Here is a 21,676-nt window from a genome sequence, read left to right on the forward strand (position 1 = left end):
ATGCTGCCTGGATGTGCCAACTGTTCATCAAGCAGGTAGAGAGAGAAACTATCTTAGCTAATTCTTACGCAGAACAGTGGTGCCTGGAGGTGGGTGGGGGTGTATTGGGAAAAGTTCCCACCATTTCTGCTTGGTTCCACAAGAGAAAGGTAGCTGACAGACCCCATTGCCTTTGTGTTGATTGGTAGTGGCTTCTGCTGGACTCTGTCTGCCAGCCCTTGGGCTGTGCTCACTCGCCCTCAGCTGCTGGCATGTCTCCTACTAGAAGGTCACCAGTAGGGCCAGAAGCAAGGTGTAGAGGACAGCAGTCAGGCCTGTGGGAGGAGAAGGAACAGCTGCCTGTATTATCCCACTCTACTGACGGTTGTTTATTTGCCTGACACACAGCAAAACCAACTCAGTATTGGCTAAATGCCAAACTGGTAGCAGCACGCAAAGCTCAGACCCGTAGGACAGCCGTAAGAGAACTGCAATTCCTCCGTGTCAGTGGATTGCAGGCTGTTCTCTGATGATCGCCCCGCTGTTTTAATGAATGTTCGGTCCTGCAGAGAGAACTGGGGGGGGGCGCTTCCCTTAGGGTGCCACTCCTGTCCCCATGCTCCAACTGCACTCCCCACATGCCAGACCAAACCTCTCCTCAGTGCTGAGAGCTCGGATCTTACCTGGTGTGTCACTGTGTTCATGCTCGAGCTAAACTCGGCACTTCCGTCGGTGGGTGGCAATTGACCATAGTGTGTCACCCCACGCGCCTCAGTGGTGGCCACGCCACTGTGACTAAACGGTGATTTGTATTTTCATCTGGTTTGGTCAACACCGCCTTAGACTAACTAACTAACCTCAAAATACCTACCATTGCCTGCCTTAGTTTTCCCCATTCTGTTACGCGAAGTACAATTTCTTCTATATTGATCTCTGAATGAAGCTCATTCACTTTTTTTAACACTTGAACTAGGGCCCTTTTTGGCACTCAGTTAAATGTCAGCTTAGATAATTTTTCTTCCTAGTGTCTCATACTTTGCAATAATAAAATTGTCAATACTGTTCATTCTCCCCCCCCCCCCAACTCTAGGTATGGAACAGGCTGTTTCTTACTTTGCAATACGGGCCATAAGGTAGGTTGCTGGTGGTGGTGGTGGTTGCTCAATCAAAAACTGACAGCTGCATGTACCTAATGCTTGAGCATAATCAGCTTCTATTGAACGTGTCTGTGTTCTGGGGTCAGGTTAATAGCAACTGCCAACATCTGCAGCCTTTAATGTAGAACTCGATAAAGCCACCAATAGGATCCTAATAAGAACCATTTCAAGTTCCTCAGATCTTCTATTTGCGTTTGTAATTATATTGATAGGAAATCCAGACGGGGACATTGTCAGATTCTTAGTTCAACTTGAACTTAGGAGGAGAATAGACTTTGCACCATTTAAATGTGTCCTTTTTAGTAAAATTGTGATGTTGACTCTTAGGCTTATTGGTCATTTATCTTTTAAATTAGCATATTTTTGAAATTATTTTGTATCTAGGTGATTTTAGCTTAAAAGATTGCTCATGTTTCTTATTTTCTCAAACATTGACCTTTCTTTCTGTTCTGTACAGTGTGTATTTTCTGAACACGGCCTTCTGACAACGGTGGCTTATAAACTAGGCAGAGACAAACCGGTTTATTATGCATTAGAAGTAAGTTCTTTAAAATCAGTGTGGATGATATGATACACCTTCAAAACCTATGATATATCCCAGGGTTTTCCAGGACCTTTTCTTGTCACGAACCATGGGCTCCCAGCAGACCTTGACTTTTCTCAGCTCTTACACCAGCTACTCATGTAAACTTGAACATTTGACTTGACCACCCTTGGCTTAATATCTAACATTCTGTTCAGCTTGAAAATTTGGTGGTTTTATAACAGAATGCTCCGGTGTTCCAAAGAACACCATGGACCACAAAGGCCAAGCAGCTCTCTATACTTGTCTCCCCATAAGAATACACCTTGCTGTCACATTTTGGTGTGGGAAAGAATATGAGGCAATCCATGCGGTTTACCGCCGGAAGCATTTGTTTTAAGCACATTTGTAAAAGTTAGTAGAAACGACATTAGTTTATGTCTGTAGGGTGTGGTGACCTTATATTCCGCTTATAATTCCAAAATCATTGGAAACATTTATAAAGTCAAAGAAATGATACTTGTTTAATAAAATCAAGTAAATTTCTTCTAAGTATTGTATCGTTTGTTTTGAAATGAGTTCTTTGCAATGTGCATGTATAAAATGACTTTGAAAACATATTGAGTCCTATTTCCTGGTGTCTGATAATAATCTGGGGATTTTTTAGGCTTATGTGTATGGTTAAAACATTTTATAAATGGTTATGCCTAGAACACGAGGAATATTTGTTTATTTGTTGTTTTTATTTCCCTAACCTCTTTCATTCTTCCCCTGACCAACCCCTTTTCTGTGAGTAGAAGAATTATGATAAACTTGTTCTGTGTGTTAAAATATTGAAACACTTCCCTGGACCTAAAATCCTATGACCTCTCTCCTTCTTTCCTCCCTTATGAAAGGGACTCCACCCATAGACTGTAGATTTGAGAAGTGTTTCCTAGAATAATAAAGACCAAGTTCTCTTTTTCTCTTAGGACACAACCAGTAGTTTAGAATTAAATATAACTTTAACTCACTGACACTGAGTTAATACTGACTCATAGTGACCATATAGGACAGGGAAGAACTGTCCTTGTGAATTTTCAAGGCTGTAACTCTTTAATGGGAGTAGAAAGCCTCATCTGTCTCCCTTATAGCTGCTTGTGGTGTTGAACTGCCGACTTTGTGGATCGCAGCCCAATGCATAGCGAGTATGGCCCAGGTCTACTCTAGAATTAGATTTAGCAGTTTAGAATTAAAGATCCTGAGAGGGTCTCAGGTAGGAGTGACCTGTTTTTAACTTTTCTCCCAATATGAAAAGCCTTTTTTGGGGTGCATTTGACTGATAACCTCTTGACATTTGTTTGAAAAAGTAAGTCAAATAAGTTTGGGAACCTGTGACCTAGATTCTTTTCTGTATTGCCTTTTTCCTGTTTGAGATTTTTTGTTTGTTTATTTTGATTTTTATGTATTGTCTGTTATCCTACGGATTTTAGAGCAAGAGCAAAAGGGGTGGGGTGGGGGGTGGGGAAGTATAAACATACCACACTCTGTTGATGTATATCAGCATCTCCCTCTATTTTATGACCAGGAGAACTTCCTCCCTCACCCTCCCAGGCCCCTGGCATGTGATTCATCTGGGTCTGAAATTCCAATCTCTCTGGACTCACACTTTCATTACCTGTGTAAAGGAATCGGGCCACATGATCTTTTTTTTTAAAACATTTTATTAGGGGCTCATACAACTCTTATCACAATCCATGCATATACATACATCAATTATATAAAGCACATCCGTACATTCTTTGCCCTAATCATTCTCAAAGCATTTGCTCTCCACTTAAGCCCTCCGCATCAGGTCCTCTTTTTTTCCCCCTCCCTCCCCGCTCCCCCCTCCCGGGCCACATGATCTTTAAATTGTTCTAGGACTTTAAACTCATTTAACACCAATCAGATTTGCCTCACTTCTTGTCATTGGAAGTTGTGTTCTTCGTGATTCAAGAGACTGAAACAAAATAGCAGTTAAACAAACAGGACTTCCCTCTGCCATCTCTGTCTTCCCTAATACACCATCCTCTCCAGACTAGTCTGCTCCCTGCCCTAGTCCATCTTTTTTCCTCTAAACATTATTTCAGCACACATTGTTTTTCTTCAGGTGAGCCATAAGATTTGTTTTCTTAATTTTTCCTGTTTATGGCCTTATTTTCCATCTGGAGTCTTCATTCAAACAGGTGCAGAAAACTTACTGTCGTTACTTTTGAGCAAATGTCATCAAATTCAGTGATATCTAACCAAGCCCTATGCAAAAGTTCCCTTTCTAGCTTTCTCTTTATCCCATAGATTAACACTACCATCTGGAATTTTCATACTTTCTAACATGATGTTGAGGAAAAATAACCAAATGATCATGGTACTTTCACTGTGTTTACTGACTTGAGCAAATTTGGAGCTGCCCAGTTCTTGATTTGGTTACCAGGGTGTCTTTCTTTGGCTATCTTACTGTGTTTCAGATGAAAGTTACATAGTGAATTCCGTTCCTGATTTTGGTTTGGCTTCACACATTGTTCCTTGGTGTTGGTTACAATTTTCACAATGCATCTTCATTCTTTTGAGTTCCTTTATCTAACTACTTATCTCTTCTGTGCCTTCCCATGCTCCCTTGTGGGGTATTTGTCAACCGTCTATCTGATTGTGTACGGGAACAGATTTTTCCTTTGGTATTGCTGTTTTATTTTATAAGCCAATCTATTATTTGACTGAAAAGACACCTCTGGGAGAGGCTTCAGTTCCAAATTTTAAAAAAAGGTAACTTAGGTGATAGTTTCAAAGGTGCTTCTAAGTCTCTTATTATATTCACCACCATTTTATAGATGAGGAAATGGAGACTCGGAAACCCTAAGTGATTTGTGTAAAAATCACATAGCAACAAAGTGCTGGAGCGGGGACTCAATCCTGGCTCCTTTCAGACCTGGATTTCAAATCGCAGCTTCTCTTCCTTTCTGTGGCAGTGTGCACGCCCCGACACTCGTAGCCATGCGAATTAGACTGGAGCAAGAGCAGCATGGCCTTTCCTGACAACTCTGTGGATCAGAGTAGCATATGTATACAAGAGGGTTTCAAAAGTTCATGGAAAAATGAGATTAAAAGATGCAAGAATTTCTCCCTGAATTTTTTGGAGTCCCCTTGCATTGTAGGTAATGACATTCCTATGTAGCCTCATCACAGATAGAACAATTGTACAAGAAACAGACTGCCCAACAGATTGATATTCACCGATGACGATGGGTCCATTGAGAGGCAGGAGGGCTCTCTGCTTGGCCCTGTGTCATGACAACCTTTTATTAGTGACCCAAGTAAAACTCTGTTTGTAACAGAATCCCTCATTTCTCATATTTCTAGACATCCTAAACTTAAACGTTTGAATTCCATTTCCTTGATAGTGTCAGACTGGGAGCATATGTTTAACCAGAACCATTGGGAGTGAAAACATATGTCGTATTACGGATTCCTTTGTTTCTGTCCTTAGGGGTCTGTAGCCATAGCTGGTGCTGTTATTCGCTGGCTGCGAGACAATCTTGGAATTATTAGTACCTCAGAGGAAATTGGTAAGCGTGTTCTAACAAAGGGTTGGGCACTCTGAATCCTGAAACCGTTTCCTAGTGTGCCTCTGCAATCTGTGATTGCGTGTGCTATGCCCTCTGCTGACATGAAATGATATGGATCCCTGTCATGAGTTTGACTTCAACAGAAAAGACTGGTCCGTGGCGGTACATATAGAACAACAAGTAGACAACATTGGTGGTGGGCATTAATAAACTGGCATGGTTGGGCATAAAAATCGACCATGTCACATTGTACACTAATGATTGCCAGAAGCTACAAGTAATTTATCTGATGAGAAAGAGCTTTAAGTCCTAGCTTAGAGTGAACATTACAAATCTGATCCCTATATTATACCGTGTATATACTCGAATATAAGCCGACCCGAGTATAAGCTGAGGTACCTAATTATTACCTGGGAAACCAGAAAAACTGATTGACTCAAGTATAAGCCTAGGGTGGAAAATGCAGAAGCTATTGGTGAGTTTCAATAATCAAAACTAATGAAAATAAAATTATTAAAAATTGAGACATCAGTGGGGTAATGTATTTAAATATTTATGTTAAATAAAGAATATAAATAAAAGGACGTCATTTAACATTAGTAAGCCAGCACTGTAAGTGGAAATTAGGTTCAACAAAAACAATAAGGTATCAACAATGATACCTTAAGGGTACTATTCCCTGAGCTCAATCAGTCACCAAGTTAAAATGTAAAGAGTAAAAATCCTTCAAAACTGGATTCCTCATCATCATCGTATCCCAATGCAGAGCTTCAGCTGGTGTGAGGTCATCACATAGATGCTGTCCTCACTGAGATCGCCGTCATCACCATCACTGCTGTCATTTTCATACAAAGCACAGTCTTCACTGCCATCCATAGCATTACTAATACTACATTTCTGGAAGGCATGTCACACCATGTCTTCCCATGCATCTCAAACCCACTTTGCTATTAACTCTATGTCAGGCTTCATGAGATTTCCTCCTTTTGTTAGTCGGTCTTGACCAGTTGACATCCATTCATGCCACATCCTTCGCACACGGTCTTTAAAATGCTTATTCAAAGATACGTGTCATAGGACAGCTCTGATTGGTTAGATGTGAGCAAACAAACATTCAAAGCCCTGCAGTGTCAGCGGGGCTTTGAATGAACAGCGGAGAAACGGCAATCACCCGTGAGATAATGGGCGCTCGTCCCGTTACCTCGGAGGGGGGGGAGAGGGTCAGTGAGATGTTACACCTCGCTGGGATACCACTAACCCATATATAAGCCGAACCCCAGTTTTTCAGCACAATTTTTGTGCTGAGAAACTCGTCTTATACATGAGTATATATGGTAAATAAATATTCATCAGGCTATTTTCAGCACATGGATCATAATTTTGAATGCATCGACCTCTTCCTCCATCTACTTGTGTTACTTTGCCAGAAGATAAAGGCAGTAAGAAATCGTGTTTCTGGTTTGATACAGGGCACGCCACTTATCTCCTGGTCAGCAATGGTAAATCGTAGTGGAAAGGACTAAGACACATGAAGGAAGCTAAGCCTTTATGGCTTGTGCTGGGTTATATGTTAGTGGGAGTGTTTACTATGGGGAGACTTGTTCCCCAGAATACTGTGGAAAATGGAAGCATGGGACAATACCAAAGAATATAAAACCCAAAGACCTGTCCTAGTTTTTAAAAATAAGTGTTTATTGAGTGAAGTAAGATATTCATACTTGGATTTTTCCCTCCCAAATATTAGAAAAACTCGCTAAAGAAGTAGGTACTTCTTATGGCTGCTACTTCGTCCCAGCATTTTCAGGGTTATACGCACCTTATTGGGAGCCCAGTGCAAGAGGGTAAGTAATGACCGTAGGCTATGCTTGCTTGGGTCTAGATTTCTTGATCTCTACTCAACTGAGTCCGTGTGTCTCCTTGCCTATCTAACGTATTTTCAAATGACTTTAGAGTGTTAGGGAGCTCTTTTGCCTTTGTGAGGGATCATTTCTCTCTCGCCCGCTCACTGCTACCGGGTCCATTCTGACTCACAGCACCCCTCAAGGACAGAGAGGACAGAGCCCAACTGCCTAGGTGGGTTTCCAAAGCTGTGTTTTCCTTCATGGGAGGAGACACCCTTCTCTCTCACCCATAGAATATCATTCCAGAACCTTTCAATTCTAAGTTCTAAGACAGTGCTCCTCCTGAATGTATGTGTGTGTGTGTGTGTGTGTGTGTGTGTGTGTATCCCTTATTCCTGCTAGCATAATTGTCACTTCTCTTCAAGGCCTCTGCAAGCTATCTAGCTAAGGGCCACCATCCAAGTGAACACTGAGCTGCTCTGATATTATTCACATCTATTCAGAGGGCTTATGAACCTTTGCACATGCGGATACAAGATTATGGACCCCAAAGACGTTGCCACTTAATAATTACGGTCTCTTATTATTTTTCCCTTTGCCCTCTACCTTTCTGTCCACAGAATTCCAATTTATCCATGTATGTCAATTTTTGACATTTTGGATTGTTACCTCATTTATAGCATCCTAATGTTAACATTTCTGTGTTTTTAGGATAATCTGTGGTCTCACTCAGTTTACCAATAAATGTCATATTGCTTTCGCTGCATTAGAAGCTGTTTGCTTCCAAACCCGAGAGGTAATAAATATCAACCTGTTTTCTTATATCTGATCCACTCTTATCACTTTGAGAAAAATGTGCATTATGCATGAAATATATTATTTAATCCAAAATGAAGCCTGTCCATGCACTAACCCAATAAATGTAATATTCCCCATCCCCACCCCCCACCCCCAGCTAGCATTTACTTTCTGAGTTCCCATCACATGCCAGACACTGGACATTGTACTGTTGGAGGTTGCTAGGTGGCACCCATTAGAGCAAGGGGATAGCACAAGGATCAGCAATGCAGGTGGGAGGCCAGACTGCAGACAGAGTGGTTGGCCTTGGGAGAGCGCAGAGGTATAAGGAGAGATAGGTGGGTTATGACCAGATCAGGGAGGGCTTGGAAGACCAGAATGAGAAACCAGTATTTGACACCCTACTGCTGAGGGGGCTCAATGGGGGCAGTTTGAGTGGAAGAATGCTATCATTCGAGATGTCGCTGGGAAGTAACTTAATTGTGTAATTGCATTTTGGTTTATTTAAGATTTTGGATGCCATGAACCGTGACTGTGGAATCCCACTCAGTCATTTGCAGGTTGATGGAGGAATGACCAGCAACAAAATCCTCATGCAGCTGCAAGCTGACATTCTGTATATTCCAGTAGGTTAGTAAGCCTTCATTTCGTCCAGTTCCAGCCATCTTGCTTCCCTCCAAAGAGCTGGGTTTGTGGGTGCGTGTCACTGATGTAGCTCTCTCCCCTCAGTGAAGCCCTCCATGCCTGAGACCACCGCCCTTGGAGCAGCCATGGCAGCAGGGGCCGCGGAAGGAGTCGGTGTCTGGAGCCTCGACCCTGAGGATTTGTCGGCAGTCACGATGGAACGGTTTGAGCCACAGATCAATGCTGAGGGTACATTGAAAAAAAAAATGAAGATTCAAATGATAATACGGTCACACTCCACATAATGTCCACGCACACATCATCCCACCACATGTACAGCCACAACCTCCACACACCACACAACTATCTCCTGGCTTTTTCGATAAAGTGATTGTGTTTCCAGGTGTATAATAGGACCCTACATATTTTTTAAAAACTAAACACATTTCTGTGGAGTCTTATTCCTACTCAAGTGGCCCTAAAAGACAGAGTAGAGCTGCCCAATAGGGTCTCCCAGGCTGTAGTCTCTACCGAAGTAGACTGCCATATTTTTATCCCACAGAGTGGGCAGCTGGCGGGGGGGAACTCAAACTGCTAACCTTTCAGTTAGCAGTCAAACATTCGACCGCAGTGCCACTAAGGCTCCTTTGTAGCACACATATAATGACAATGCATCATGTATTTTTTTCCAACAATGGTCTCTATAATGTATATGTCTTGATCATCATGACAAATGTCTATTTTTGTACAGATCTGTACAAGCATATTGAACTACACTAAATGAGAAAAATAGTTTAAGAAACATATACAATTACATTTTTGTTTGTTTTGTGCCATTCACTTGTACTATTTGCAGCCTTTTCTGTAGGAAGATGTCACTGCCACACTGTCAGTTTCAGCTTGGTGTTGTTAGGTATCATCAAGTCATTTCTTACTGAAAGGGATCCAGTGTATATACAACAAAGCAAAACAAAACACTGTCCAATCCTACACCATCATTGCTATATTTGGGTCCACTGTTGTAGCCACGGGGTCCATCCATTTCATGAAGGATCTCCCTCTATTGAGCTGACCCTCTGCTTCACCGAGCGTGATGTCTTTTCCTAGGAACTGGTCTCTCCTGATAACATGTCCAAAGTACACGAGGCAGCATTTCCTCATCCTCATTTCTAAAGAGCATTTTGACTGTACTTTGTCCCAAGACAGAATTTTATATCCTTCTGACAGTCCATGTTACTTTCAGTCTTCTACTTTCAGTCTTCTCCAGCAGCACTATAATTCAAAACCATCGATTGTTCTTTGGTCTTCCTTACTCACAGGCCAGCTTTCATGGGTTTGTGAGAATCAGGCACATATTAGTCTTGAAAATAACATCTTTGCTCCTCAAAACTTCAAATGAGGTCTGGTGCTGCAGATTTACCCAATGTAATATGCCATTTCATTTCTTTTACTAGTGCTTCCAGGCACACTGATTGTGGATCTAAGTTAAATGGAATCCTTGACAACTTAAATCTTTTTTCTGTTTTTTTTTTTTCAAAGGGAGAAGGTAGATTCATGACCCTAGTGTCTAGACTGATCATCTTCGGTGCCACTGGCCCCTTTTGTACATTATTTATCTGGACTGAGGGATACTAAGCAGGATAGCCCTTCAAAAGCAGCAACAATTTATATTTAAAAATAATAATCTCACTGTCATAGAGTTGATTCTTACTCAGAGTAACCCTATAAGATAAGTTTGAACTGCTCCTGGGGGTTTCTAAGACTATAACCCTTTACAGGAGTAAAAAGTGTCATCTGTCTCCAACAGGATGGCTAGTGGTTTCAAACTGCTGACCTTGAGGTTAGCAGCCCAACGAATAACCACTGTATCAACAGGGATCTGGGCCATTTAAATATATGGGAATTAATATCTGATTCACTGCCTTAGCAAAGATAAGCCACGAGCTCTGATTAGTATCCTTTATATTATTAAAATATAGGGATGTATATATTCAATGTGGTTTGATAACTTTCTAGAAACTTGTGCATATAGTAGTATTAAAGTGGATTTTGAGCCCTGGGAAATAAGCTTTCAAATGCATTTTTGCTTAATTTTCACAAAGACTACATAGTATTTCTTAATTTTGTTGGTTCTTTTCCATGTATAAGAATGCATTGCAATACTAGAATTTATTATCAGATAGTCTATGATGTATTACATAAATAATGTTTGACTTTTATAAAATTGGATAAAATATGAAGTTCAGTTTTTCTATTTCTGAATAAAAAACACTTTAAAGGAGTAAATGTTTAGAACTAAGCTCACTGTTAAAACAAGTAAGTTCTGTGCAAAGGGTTTTTGTAGATAACCATCATTGCCAACACTTTTGTCCAGAGTTGGATCAGTTATATTGATTATCTTGTCCCCTATTCTTTCCACAATACATACCTACACACACACACACACACACACACACACACCCTTGTAGCAATGGGTACTTAAAGTTCCAGCAAATATTTGTTTAGAGCCATTCAAGCCAGAGGCAATACTTGTCATTGAGATACAGAGATGAATCAGACCAAGTTTTTTGCCCTTTAGGGGTCTTAAGTCTCTTGGGAGAACTAGCCAGGCCCATCTAATATGGCAGGAGTTATCCTGAGGTATGGATTAAGCACTATGGGAAGATGGAGGAAAAGCCAGAAATTGTGAAAGCTTTCTCCTTGTTAAACCAAAGCTCACTGCCATCAAATGGATTTTGACTCTCTGACCCGATAGGGCCGGGTTGAACTTCCCCAGGGGGTTTTCAAACCAATAACCCTTTATTGGAGTAGAAAGTCTCCTTACCCTTCTCCCATGAAGGGGCTGGTGGTTTCACATTGGTGCCTTCAAATTGGTTCCGCCTCACAGGAAGTCTGTTTAACACAACACATCACGACCTGGCCCTGCACCAACCTCCCCGTGTGTGCCCATGGTTGCAGGTACTCTGCCGCATCTTGTGGGAGGACTTTGTTTTCTCTGATCCCCTACTTTCTGATGGGAGTGGCTCCTGAGCCTGCCCTCATTGAGCCCTGTCTCCTCCTGAGCCCTCCCTCTCCCATGCGCACTGCCTGTGTCAGTGGAAAGGCCACTCGTGGTTTGCTGTGGTTAGGAGGCGTACAGCCTGAGCCCCGAAGCGCCAATGCCTCTATTTGTTTCACGCAGTGCAGGTTTTTGTGTGAAAGAAATCCTGCTTCAAGGTTTGGGGAAGTTTAGGGATCTCCTACGAATGCAGCTTGTCTATCTTGTGAGGAATCACTCTTTGTTAAAAATCCTTTGAGTGGATCAAAAACCAACTCTCTTTTTGAGTCTTTCCATTTTACAACATGTCTCTCCTCGCAGCCTAGACAACCCCCTTACACACACACACACACACACACACACACACACACGAGAAACTAAATGGAATTCCCTCTCTTGGTTCATCATGTTTGTGAATGGTTCCACCCTTAACCGGTAGCATATCTTTCAAGTCTCCCTTGAGCCTGCAGAGCCATGCTGAGCCTCCCCACTTAGGGTCTCACTCTTGGTTACAGGCAGTCGCCAGCAAGTGTGCTTTCTCAAACCTGCATTGTAGGAAAGCCCACCTTAAGTTTGCATTGTCTAAGAATTTGTCAGAAATGCTTGGTGAACCTTAAGCATGGTGCTTAGAACACCTCAAGGAGCCCTGGTGGCGCTGTGAGATAAGCAAGGGTGGAGGTACAAACCCAGCAGCTCCTCTACTGTAGAAAGATGAAGCTCTCTGCTCCCATGAAGATTTACAGTCGCAGAAGCCCACAGGAGCAATTCTATGTTTTATAAGCTCCCCATGAGTCGGAATCAGCTTGAAGGTAGTGGGTTTAGAACATCTCAGTAGATGACCTTTTATCCGTGTTTGTTTGTTCCCCCTTCTCATTCCAGAAAGTGAGATTCGTTATTCTACCTGGAAAAAGGCTGTGATGAAGTCAATGGGTTGGGCTACGACTCAGTCTTCTGAAAGTGGTAAAGCTGCTTCTTGTTTGTTGTTGTTGCTTTTTCCTAATGTGATACTTTGTTTATTTATTTCAACATCTGTCCCTGCACTCTAAGCAAGGGTTATCAGTTGGCTATTCTGAAGAAGAGTTTTACCTATATCCAGAGTTTCTTACATTTTGAAAGCACTTTAAAATGTTCAACTTGAAATGAAAATGATCGAAATATTTTAACTGTCATTTATTTCAACATCTGTCCATGCACACTAAGCGAGGGTTATCAGTTGGCTGCTCTGAAGAATAGTATTACCTATATCCGGAATTTCTTACATTTTGAAAGCACTTTAAAATTTTCAACTTGAAATGTAAATGATCGAGATGAAAGAAATATTTGAACTGCCACATCTTTCCTTACCAGTTTATTCTTTATTCTTTAATTGATGATTTTCCCAAAGTAAAATTACTTCTGGTCTGGTATCTTCCTAATGGAAAAAAATTCAACTAGATTCCTTTTGTTTGTTTGTTTGTTTGTTTGTTTTAATGCCTTACCCTACCTTTTTGGGGGGCTGTCTTTATGATGTGAATCACCTGAAGACTATATTACTTTTGAAATGTACTTAACTAATATTTTAGCTCTTTGTTAAACGAGAGGTTTAGAACATTAGAAATGGATCCATATCCAGGACCATATTGAAGTATGTGCTTCAGTAGAGAAGAGTTTACAAATGAAATATGACCTGTCACTCCAACCCCAAAGTGATTGTGGAACCACTTGGCTAATAGGAAAAGTGTCCAGATCTTTCCCAGAGCAGCCTAATCTGTAGTCTCAATCCTGCATGTCCATACTTGAAGGTTGGCATTTTGTTTTGAATCACCAAGGTGATAGCAAAGCTTTCCTTATAGTTCTGCAAGGAGGTTGTTTGCAGTGTTTAAGCCCTTTCCCATCAGACTCCTCAATCATTAACTCTTGTTCTACCACGGTAATAGTTGCTCATAGCGATCTTATGGGACAGAGTAGAACTGTAGGTTTCCAAGACTGTAACTCTATGGAAGTAGAAAACCTCCTCTTTCCACTGTGGAGCAGCTGATGATTTCACGCTGCCGATCTAGTGATTAGCAGCCCAAGGTATAACTCATTAGGTTACCAGGGCATCGGTTCATCAGCCTAGGGTCGCTATGAGTCAGAATTAACTCAATGACAGTAAGTTTCTTGGTTTGGTTCAGTACACCTTGCTGAGAGAACTTTAAAGGACAAGAGTCCTCATTTCCAGTAAACCATTAATTAATGGCTTATGACAAGTTGAGCTACATCATTACTTTGACTACTTGTTGTTGTTGTTGTTGTTTTTAATGACACAGGCCTCCCTCCCTTTCCCTTCACCCTATTTTCTCTCCCACACACAGCAGTTCTCCATACTAGCAGCAAGGATCTAAATTTAATTGCAAAGTTTCCATAAAACCAATTGATCTTTTCCCTTTACTTTAAAAGGGAAAAAATTTCTGCCAAAAAAGAGACAAAAGGGCTGCCATCAGTTTATTATAGATAGTTTCACAGGGGATCTTTAACTCACTAGTTATCAATGAAACCCATTTACGTAATGGTTCTATTTTTTCAACGCTTAGAATCGATTTTTGAATAAACTTCATAATGAATTTTAATTGCTCGAGATATATAGTTTTTAGATTTAAGTGAGGATATATGCATATATCTCATATACATGTGCATATATATATATGTGTGTGAATATGAGGGGTATCCCCCCCAAAAAAAACAGAATTGTGCTGGGCAGAGTGGAGCTTTTGTAGTACACATTTTTCCCAGCTAGGCGAGCATCAATCCGTTCGCTCTGAGTTAGTGCACACAGTGGTGTTGTCTGGGAAGGTTCTCTCTGGTCACATGGATTTTTTTCGTAAAAGTACTTTTGTTTGCCCCTCTTTTGTTATGACGGCCGATTTAAGAGAACAGTGCTCAGCTGTGAAATTTGTTTCTGCTTGGGTAAAATGCCGCAGAAACTGTTGTGATGATGTTGAACACAGCTTGCAAGGCCAGTGCTATGGGAAAAACTCAGGTGTTAGAGTGGTTTTCTCGGTTCAGAAAAGGTGAAATGTCGATTTGTGACAAACCTCGTTCTGGACATCCGTCAACTTCCCAAAAGGACAAAAGTGTCGACTCATAGTGCATTTGGAGTTCATTCCACCAGGTCAGACTGTTAATGAAGCTTTCTGTTTAGAGGTTCTGAAAAGATTGCATTACAAGTATGTGACAACGAAGGCCTGATTTGTGGCAGACAGGGTTTTGCCACCAAAACAATGCACCTGCTCACTCAGCCCGGTGCGCCAGTTTTTGGCAAAAAGCAGCATGCCACTCTTGTCCCACGCACCTGACTCACCTGACCTCATGCCGTGCGACTTCTTTTTGTTTCTGCGGATGCCGAGGGACTTGAAAGGACAGTGATTTGATGTTATAGAAGAGGTGGAGAAAAAAACGAGGGAAGTACTGTCAACCATCCAAATGGATGAGTTTGAAAAATGTTTCCAAGAATGAAATTGCAGATTTAGCAAATGTATTAAGTGCAATGGAGAGTACTTTGAAGTTTATAAGGTTGTTTTATTTTAAAAATTACACAGCTTTGAGAAAAATGCTGGGTTTTGGGGGGGAAATACCCCATTGTCAGGTACATTTTTTTTCCAAGCCAAATTCTATGGAAAAAGAAAAGAAATTGGAGTCCATAGTTTAACAAAAAATAATGTTCAAAGTCCATTTTCAGGAGACTAATGTAAGTCTTCTCTGACGGCCAAAGTGCCAACATCTTGAACTTTGGGGGATTTGAACTACTCATTGAGTATCATTTGAGCAAGGGTGAAGAAAGCTAAAATCACAGCCTCCCAAAAAAGTTCTCTATGGGCTCTTTTTGCCTTTGCCAGGGGGAAGCTAATGTTGGTGCATATGTATCATGTTCTTGGCTACTTATGGCATGCTCTCTGTATTGTTTGTTAACAATCATAAATCTTTGATACTGATTATAATCATTATTTAAAATAATAGCTCTGCTAGCTTTTATGAATATACGATGTATGTAACCTATTTTGTTTTGCCATCATGTGATTCTTAACACAAATATTGTAATTATGTGTCTCTCTTTTGCTTTGCTTTGACTGGAATTCCCTTCTGCTTGGATGACCACAGGTGACCCTAGTATCTTCTGTAGTCTACCCTTGGGCTTTTTTATAGTGAGTAGCATGGTAATGTTAATCGGAGCAAGGTACATCTCAGGTTAGTTACTCTTTAAATCAGACAATTTTATTGGTTAGCATTAATGTATTTATGTATAACTCAGCAGAAAAGTTTGCAGTGCTTTTTCTTCTATGCTTAGGAATCTGGAAAATCAATTAAAGGTCTAATTAGTGAGGCCAACTACTGTCTTGAGGCTCGGAAATAAGGACTGTGACTGGGAATCTGGTTGTTTTTCTTTTAAGTGGGTGATTTCTTTGAGGCACTACGTTCTGCTGCCAGCTGTAGCAATGAGCAAAAGCTCAAGTGCTAACAGGAAAGCACTTTCTCCACGACTGAGGAGAGTTAAAAAATCGGAATATTGACATTAGGTCAAGTGACTTTCCAATGTCCACAAATTGTTCTTTAGCCTGCTGAAAATGTGCTAAGCAAGTCTTAGTATTTCCATTCGGGTAAGCGTTTTGGATGTTCCTGTAAACTTCCTCAAATGGGACCGATTTATACTCTCATTTATTTTAGTTAAAAGAATAGATTTTGTGGCCTGGCGCTTTTAAAATGAGTTCTTAAGTAAATTGGAGTTGAAATGAAAACCAACTTGTTATTTTTGCCTATTAAAGTCTTCTGAAAATATTGTTGTGCCAGTAAAATTGTTCAGCATGGCATCAACTACATTGCATTGCCAGTGTCTTGCTTTAAATGTGATCATCATTTCTGAAAGCTGTCCCTAATGATAGCTCAATTTTTATTCAAATTAATCGCCTAAATGGAAATTATTAATGTTGTGTCCCATATGTTTTGAAGAAAGTGACACTTTTTCCCTTTTTTAATATTCATGACGAGGGAAAGTTAAATGATCTCTCCTATTTAATTATATGATGACCTGGGTTTAAAATGTAAAATTTAAACATTATTGATGCCGGAGGGAACATCTGTTTATTGAAATAAGTCAAGCATTAATTCTGCTTCACTTCAGTTTGGCACTCTATAAATATGGAATGAAGATAATTTACATCAGCAGAAAATTAGTTGCTATTTTAATGATTGAGACATTTAGGACTATTTGCTTGAGAATGTAAAATTAGATTATATCACCTTTGTCCTTATTCTTCATTTTCAAGCCTAGTCAGGATAAATCTGTTCAAATTGGCCTCCGTAATAACAAGATCTTACATTGGTAGCTGTGCTTTGCACCTTACAGAGGTGCAGAACGGACCGCCAACCAATAAGAGAATTGAGGGTTCTCTTTCTACTTCTTGGAAATGTTTGGCAAAAGAGTCCGTATTGCCAGAAAAGCTGTGACTTAATGAAGAAAGCAATGTGCATGCTGTTTTACAAAAAGTTCCTCTCTTGGTTTTGTTTGTTTGTGTTTTTAATTATCCTGACTATTCTAAGATGCACAATGGTGGTCTGGAAAGGGGGTGGCATGGACACTGCGGTTGGATGTTTGTGTTGATCCCTGCCATGCACCTTCTGGGGCTTTAATTCTATGAAAGCAGGAGAAGGCCTAGGCTTTATGAAAATGGACCCATGTTGCATCTCTCGAAGCTACCGGACACATTAAATGTCCAAATTCCTAGGCTTCCGCAATGGCGTGGTCACCATCTTTAAGTGTACTTGGTGGCATATGCTGAGATTTAAGAACAGTGGGAACTGTTTGCTTTGGTAAACAGTTAGCAACAGTGATCATGTTTGTTAGGTTCGGAATAGGCCCGGTCATATTCGTTGTATTTCAGTTGTGAGGCATGATTTAGAATTCCAAGTTCAATAAGTGACTGTGTATTCTACGTTGATTCGCCTCCCGACTTGCATATATGTATTATTGACATGTATGATTTTTGTCCCCCATTGTAGGTACTCTGTAAATAATTCCAGCAACTCATGGATTCCCAAGATGGAGCCTTTTACCTAATGAGAGGACACAATTTTGTCTGTTCATGTGATGACACTATTCATAGACTTTGCTCTTATTTATGAGCCACTTGCTGCATGACCCTCCAAGTAGACCTGTGGCTTGAAATAAAGAAAATGCAGCACAAAGAATGCTTACGGAAACATCAGGTGGTTTTTTGTTTTGTTTTAACTCAACAGTGAAGGTTGGGCTGGCCACTTTGGGGACGGATCCCCACCCTCTTTTGCCATAATACTCTGCTCTCATTCTCTCTAATATCCAAGAAGAATCCATATCCTGCTCATGACACATTTCCTCAGATGTATGCAAACACCGACGGAGGAGGAGATGATTCTTTGCACTGTCCACACCGGAGTAAAAGGGTATTACCGACCTGCTAAACTTGAGGGCCTTTCAAAACCAGTTCCACAAAGTTCTCTTTCCTACACATTAGGGTAGTCCGTACCATCTCCACGGAATGTCTAATGAACACTTCTACTAAGCTTTTGAAATGGAAATGTAGCACCCTGGTAGCTTAGATATTTTACTGAAAATCATTTGCCTGAACTGAAATTCTTCAGATATTTTACACAATCAGGTTCAATAATCACATGCACTGAGCCACTGACTGGTTCTTACAGGGACTGATACGGTTTTCCTCCTTCCTTCTTTCCATCCCTCCCTTTTGTAGTTTTTACTCTGTATGTGTAGCATACATTTTCTATCATGAGGGGAGCCCATTGCATAAATTAAGAGCACATTGCATTCAGGAGCTTACAACAGGGCTGGTCTTAAGTGGACCACTGTGTATATTAAATATTTGTTGGGACACTGCTGTATACATTTTTGTCCTAATGATTATGCATATTATTTATGGTAAACTGTGCTAAAGAGGCAACATTTACATTGTAAGTAGATGTTCTATGCCAATACAAGAAAATATACTTTATTGTGAATTCAATTATATATCTTTTACCTTGATATTTACTTGTCTTATTTGGATATATACCGAAGGGGGAAAACCCCTGCAGTAAACATTGTTTTCAAATACAAGCTCTGGTCCAAATAAAGTAGTTATATCCCCCTCCAACCCCCACCCCTTGACTCAATTGAGAAATTTGGATTCTTTGGGAACGAGTGAGGACATAGCAAAAGGATTTTTTAAAAACCCTACATTTAAAACAAAACTTATTTAAGAATAAAACCAATATTCTCTTTCCGTTGCTGGTAAGGAATTGTATTCTCTCTTTGGAATGACACAGAATTGCCTTTGCATCATGCCTCCTCGCAACTGAGAAAGCTTCGCCATTGGAAATGCCTTCAAATGAAACCAAGACTTTCTCCCAATATGCAGTATTGCATTATGAAAGTCACCCATTCCCACTGACCGGCCATGTGTTAACTAGCTTAAAGTTAGGGAAAGAGTGCCTCCGCCTTATTTCTTTACTCGTTGAGGAATATGGGAAAATGCAAAGGATTTTGGCTTTCTTTGGAATTCATGGCAGCTTGTATTTGCAATTCTGATTATGCTGTTTATAAATTATTCCGCCTCCTGAGTTAGTTCCTTTCTTTTTTAATGCAACTGATACAGAGGTAACATATTATTCGAAAGTTACCCTGAAATTATTACTTAGTGGTAGGGTACTTTTTAATATACTCACCTTTCTACAAAAGCGGTCGAGTTCATTGTAAATACCATTGAAAAATCCCTATGCAAATGATTTTAGGATCATACTGATTTTTTTAATAATTGTATGATTTGTAAATTATGTTTGAAATTGTATGTGTTCGATTGGTCCTTCCCTGTTCCTTGCACTTCTCATTGCCAGACTAGTGCCTAGATCACGATGGCATTGAGAAAACTGTCTCAGGAAATGTGAACCCCAGCTGTTAGCACTTGAGGAGGCATTGTCGGAAGAGTCAGCCAACCACCGAGGAAGTAGTTTCTGGGAAGGCCGGGCACCTTAGTCATGCGACTCAAAGAGACTATATTGTTCCGTCTCAGCATTTTCAAGAAATACCTTGGTGGAATCATTAGTGTCTCACATGCTTAACCATGACCTTTTAGTAAAGAGACACTAGTTTCTCTCTACTCCCTAGCCCACACCCAATCATTTCTTCTCCAGCTAATCAATAAAAGAACGAATGCATCTTTGCTTCTGTAATGTTGTCTCCGAATTCTCTAGTGTGCTTCGTATAAAGTGCCCAAAGCTCAGTTTCTGGAATGTGTGGGGATGGTTTAGATCATTTGGCAATGAGCAATCGGCTATTTCGAAAACAAAAACAAAAACCCCACCAAATGAGTTTCCAGAACAAAAAACTAACAGCACTGGCTATGGAGTAGATAGTATTTACCTAGTAGTAATTACAAGTACAGGATTTTTAAGATGTTGTAAGAGGTTCTTTCATGACATTTAACTAATGACGTTGGGCTGCTCCTTTGCTCCTTTGTCTAGCAACTTTTCATAATGTCACATAATAAACAATCACTGAGAAACTGGCCTTCTTAACCAGTGTATTTTGTCTCTACGTTTGAGTTATATGCCATAATTTTAGTATTACAGATAAATATAAGATGTGCCACATACCTTTATGTGCAAGCAGCACCTCACCTGTATTTCTTCAGATCTTTCTGCCATGGGCCTTGATAAGAGTGACTTCTTAAATTTGATTGGGATGTCTATAAAAATATACTCTCTTAAAAAATACATTTTCTGTTTTTAAAAATAGAATTTTAATAAATCATTTTATTGGGAGGCTTTTACAGCTTATAACCATCCATACATCCATTGTATCAATTTCTGAAAAGCAGAAGGTGAGTTTAAAAAGCTGTTTCAAGTAGGCCAGTATCTTTAATCCTGATTTCCCATCTCATCTACGATAAGTAGTCCTATTCAATAGCTTATCATTTACAAGAATGGCAATAATTTGTTTTAAAAGGCAACTGCCAGTCTTTGTAGGTTTTCCTGTTTACTATTCAACTGAAATAACCTATATTCTCAATAAAATTGATTTTATTGATCTTGTTGGTTGGTTATTATTGTATGATTAAATTACAGTTAGCTTTCGTAAATTTAAATTATAGCCAAAGTGCCCATCAATGGGACTGGTTAACCTGTGATAGAGGTACACAGTAGTGTAGGTTTTAGAAATGAAGGAGAACACTGTCTACTCACATGGAAACATCTCCAAATAAGTGTATGTGTGTAAGGGGGGCGGGGGAGCAAATGTTTTCACCTCATTCTGGAAGGATCTGTGCCAGTTAACATCAAGTCCACTCTTGACACCCGTAGAAACATTGTACGATTACAGGCATATTTGAATGCATCATTGTGGCCCCTGGGCCAAGCTCTCACCTCCAGCTCTCCGTGTCCCCAAACATGATCTCCCCTACTAACGATGTGTCTAAGGCAAGTGAGTCAGGCAATGTTGTGATTCCTAGAGTTTTCATTGGCAAATTTTTGGAGGTAGATGACCAGTATATGTTGGTCCAGAAGCCCCCTTGAAATCTGACCATCAGTGATCCGTGCTGGCATTTGAAGTATCAGTGGCAAAGCATCCGGTGACACAAAAGCCACCACTGGTCAATAGACGAACAGGTGGTAGATGTTCATTCTGAGCGTGTGCAAGAGCCCAGGTGGGGTACTGGATTACTCACTGGACTGCTGCTATCCACAAGGTCAGACGTTCGAACCCACCAAGTGCTCCACAGGAAAAAGATGAAGCGATTCTCCTCGGTCTTATTAGGATCTCTATAAGTCCGAATCGACACCATTTGGCAGAGCTTTGTTTTGGTTTGTGAGTGGGAACATCTGAGAACTGGACCGCTGTGTCGTTCCAGGTCTCGCATGTTTTCCACCTTTTTTGTTTGTTTTCCGCCTTTGACAGGGTGTTGTCTTACCACTTTTCTATCACTTGCTTTAGTAGAAAGTATTTTTTGAATTCTCTGCTGAGTTTCTTCCAAACACAGGTTCTGGTTTCCATAGGCTTTACTGTAAAATACTGAGTCACATCAAAGTAGTAACTGCAAAAAGGGGAAGATTGGAACTTGAATTTCAGAGGTCATTGTGCATGAATGGTCATTGAA

At 40.4% G+C, this 21,676-nt stretch overlaps 1 protein-coding gene across 4 annotated transcripts in view; it reads left to right on the forward strand.

The window, feature by feature from the left end:
- GK (glycerol kinase) overlaps positions 1-20,084 on the forward strand; it is a 67,272-nt gene extending 47,188 nt beyond the window's left edge. For 2 of the 4 annotated variants that reach the window (XM_075539118.1, XM_075539119.1), the window contains 10 exons: positions 1,070-1,112; positions 1,594-1,674; positions 5,162-5,240; positions 6,985-7,081; positions 7,793-7,877; positions 8,389-8,509; positions 8,609-8,752; positions 12,420-12,500; positions 15,657-15,743; positions 17,553-20,084. In XM_075539118.1, the coding sequence (XP_075395233.1) occupies positions 1,070-1,112; positions 1,594-1,674; positions 5,162-5,240; positions 6,985-7,081; positions 7,793-7,877; positions 8,389-8,509; positions 8,609-8,752; positions 12,420-12,500; positions 15,657-15,743; positions 17,553-17,563 (829 nt within the window). In that variant the 3' untranslated portion in view covers positions 17,564-20,084. Of the gene's footprint in view, positions 1-1,069; positions 1,113-1,593; positions 1,675-5,161; positions 5,241-6,984; positions 7,082-7,792; positions 7,878-8,388; positions 8,510-8,608; positions 8,753-12,419; positions 12,501-15,656; positions 15,749-17,552 lie in introns of those variants that run through there. The other 2 variants (XM_075539121.1, XM_075539120.1) reach the window with 2 other exon arrangements.
- Positions 20,085-21,676: the final 1,592 nt, after the last annotated feature.

Source organism: Tenrec ecaudatus, chromosome X (assembly GCF_050624435.1).
Source record: "Tenrec ecaudatus isolate mTenEca1 chromosome X, mTenEca1.hap1, whole genome shotgun sequence".
In the NCBI taxonomy this organism is placed as follows: domain Eukaryota; kingdom Metazoa; phylum Chordata; class Mammalia; order Afrosoricida; family Tenrecidae; genus Tenrec; species Tenrec ecaudatus.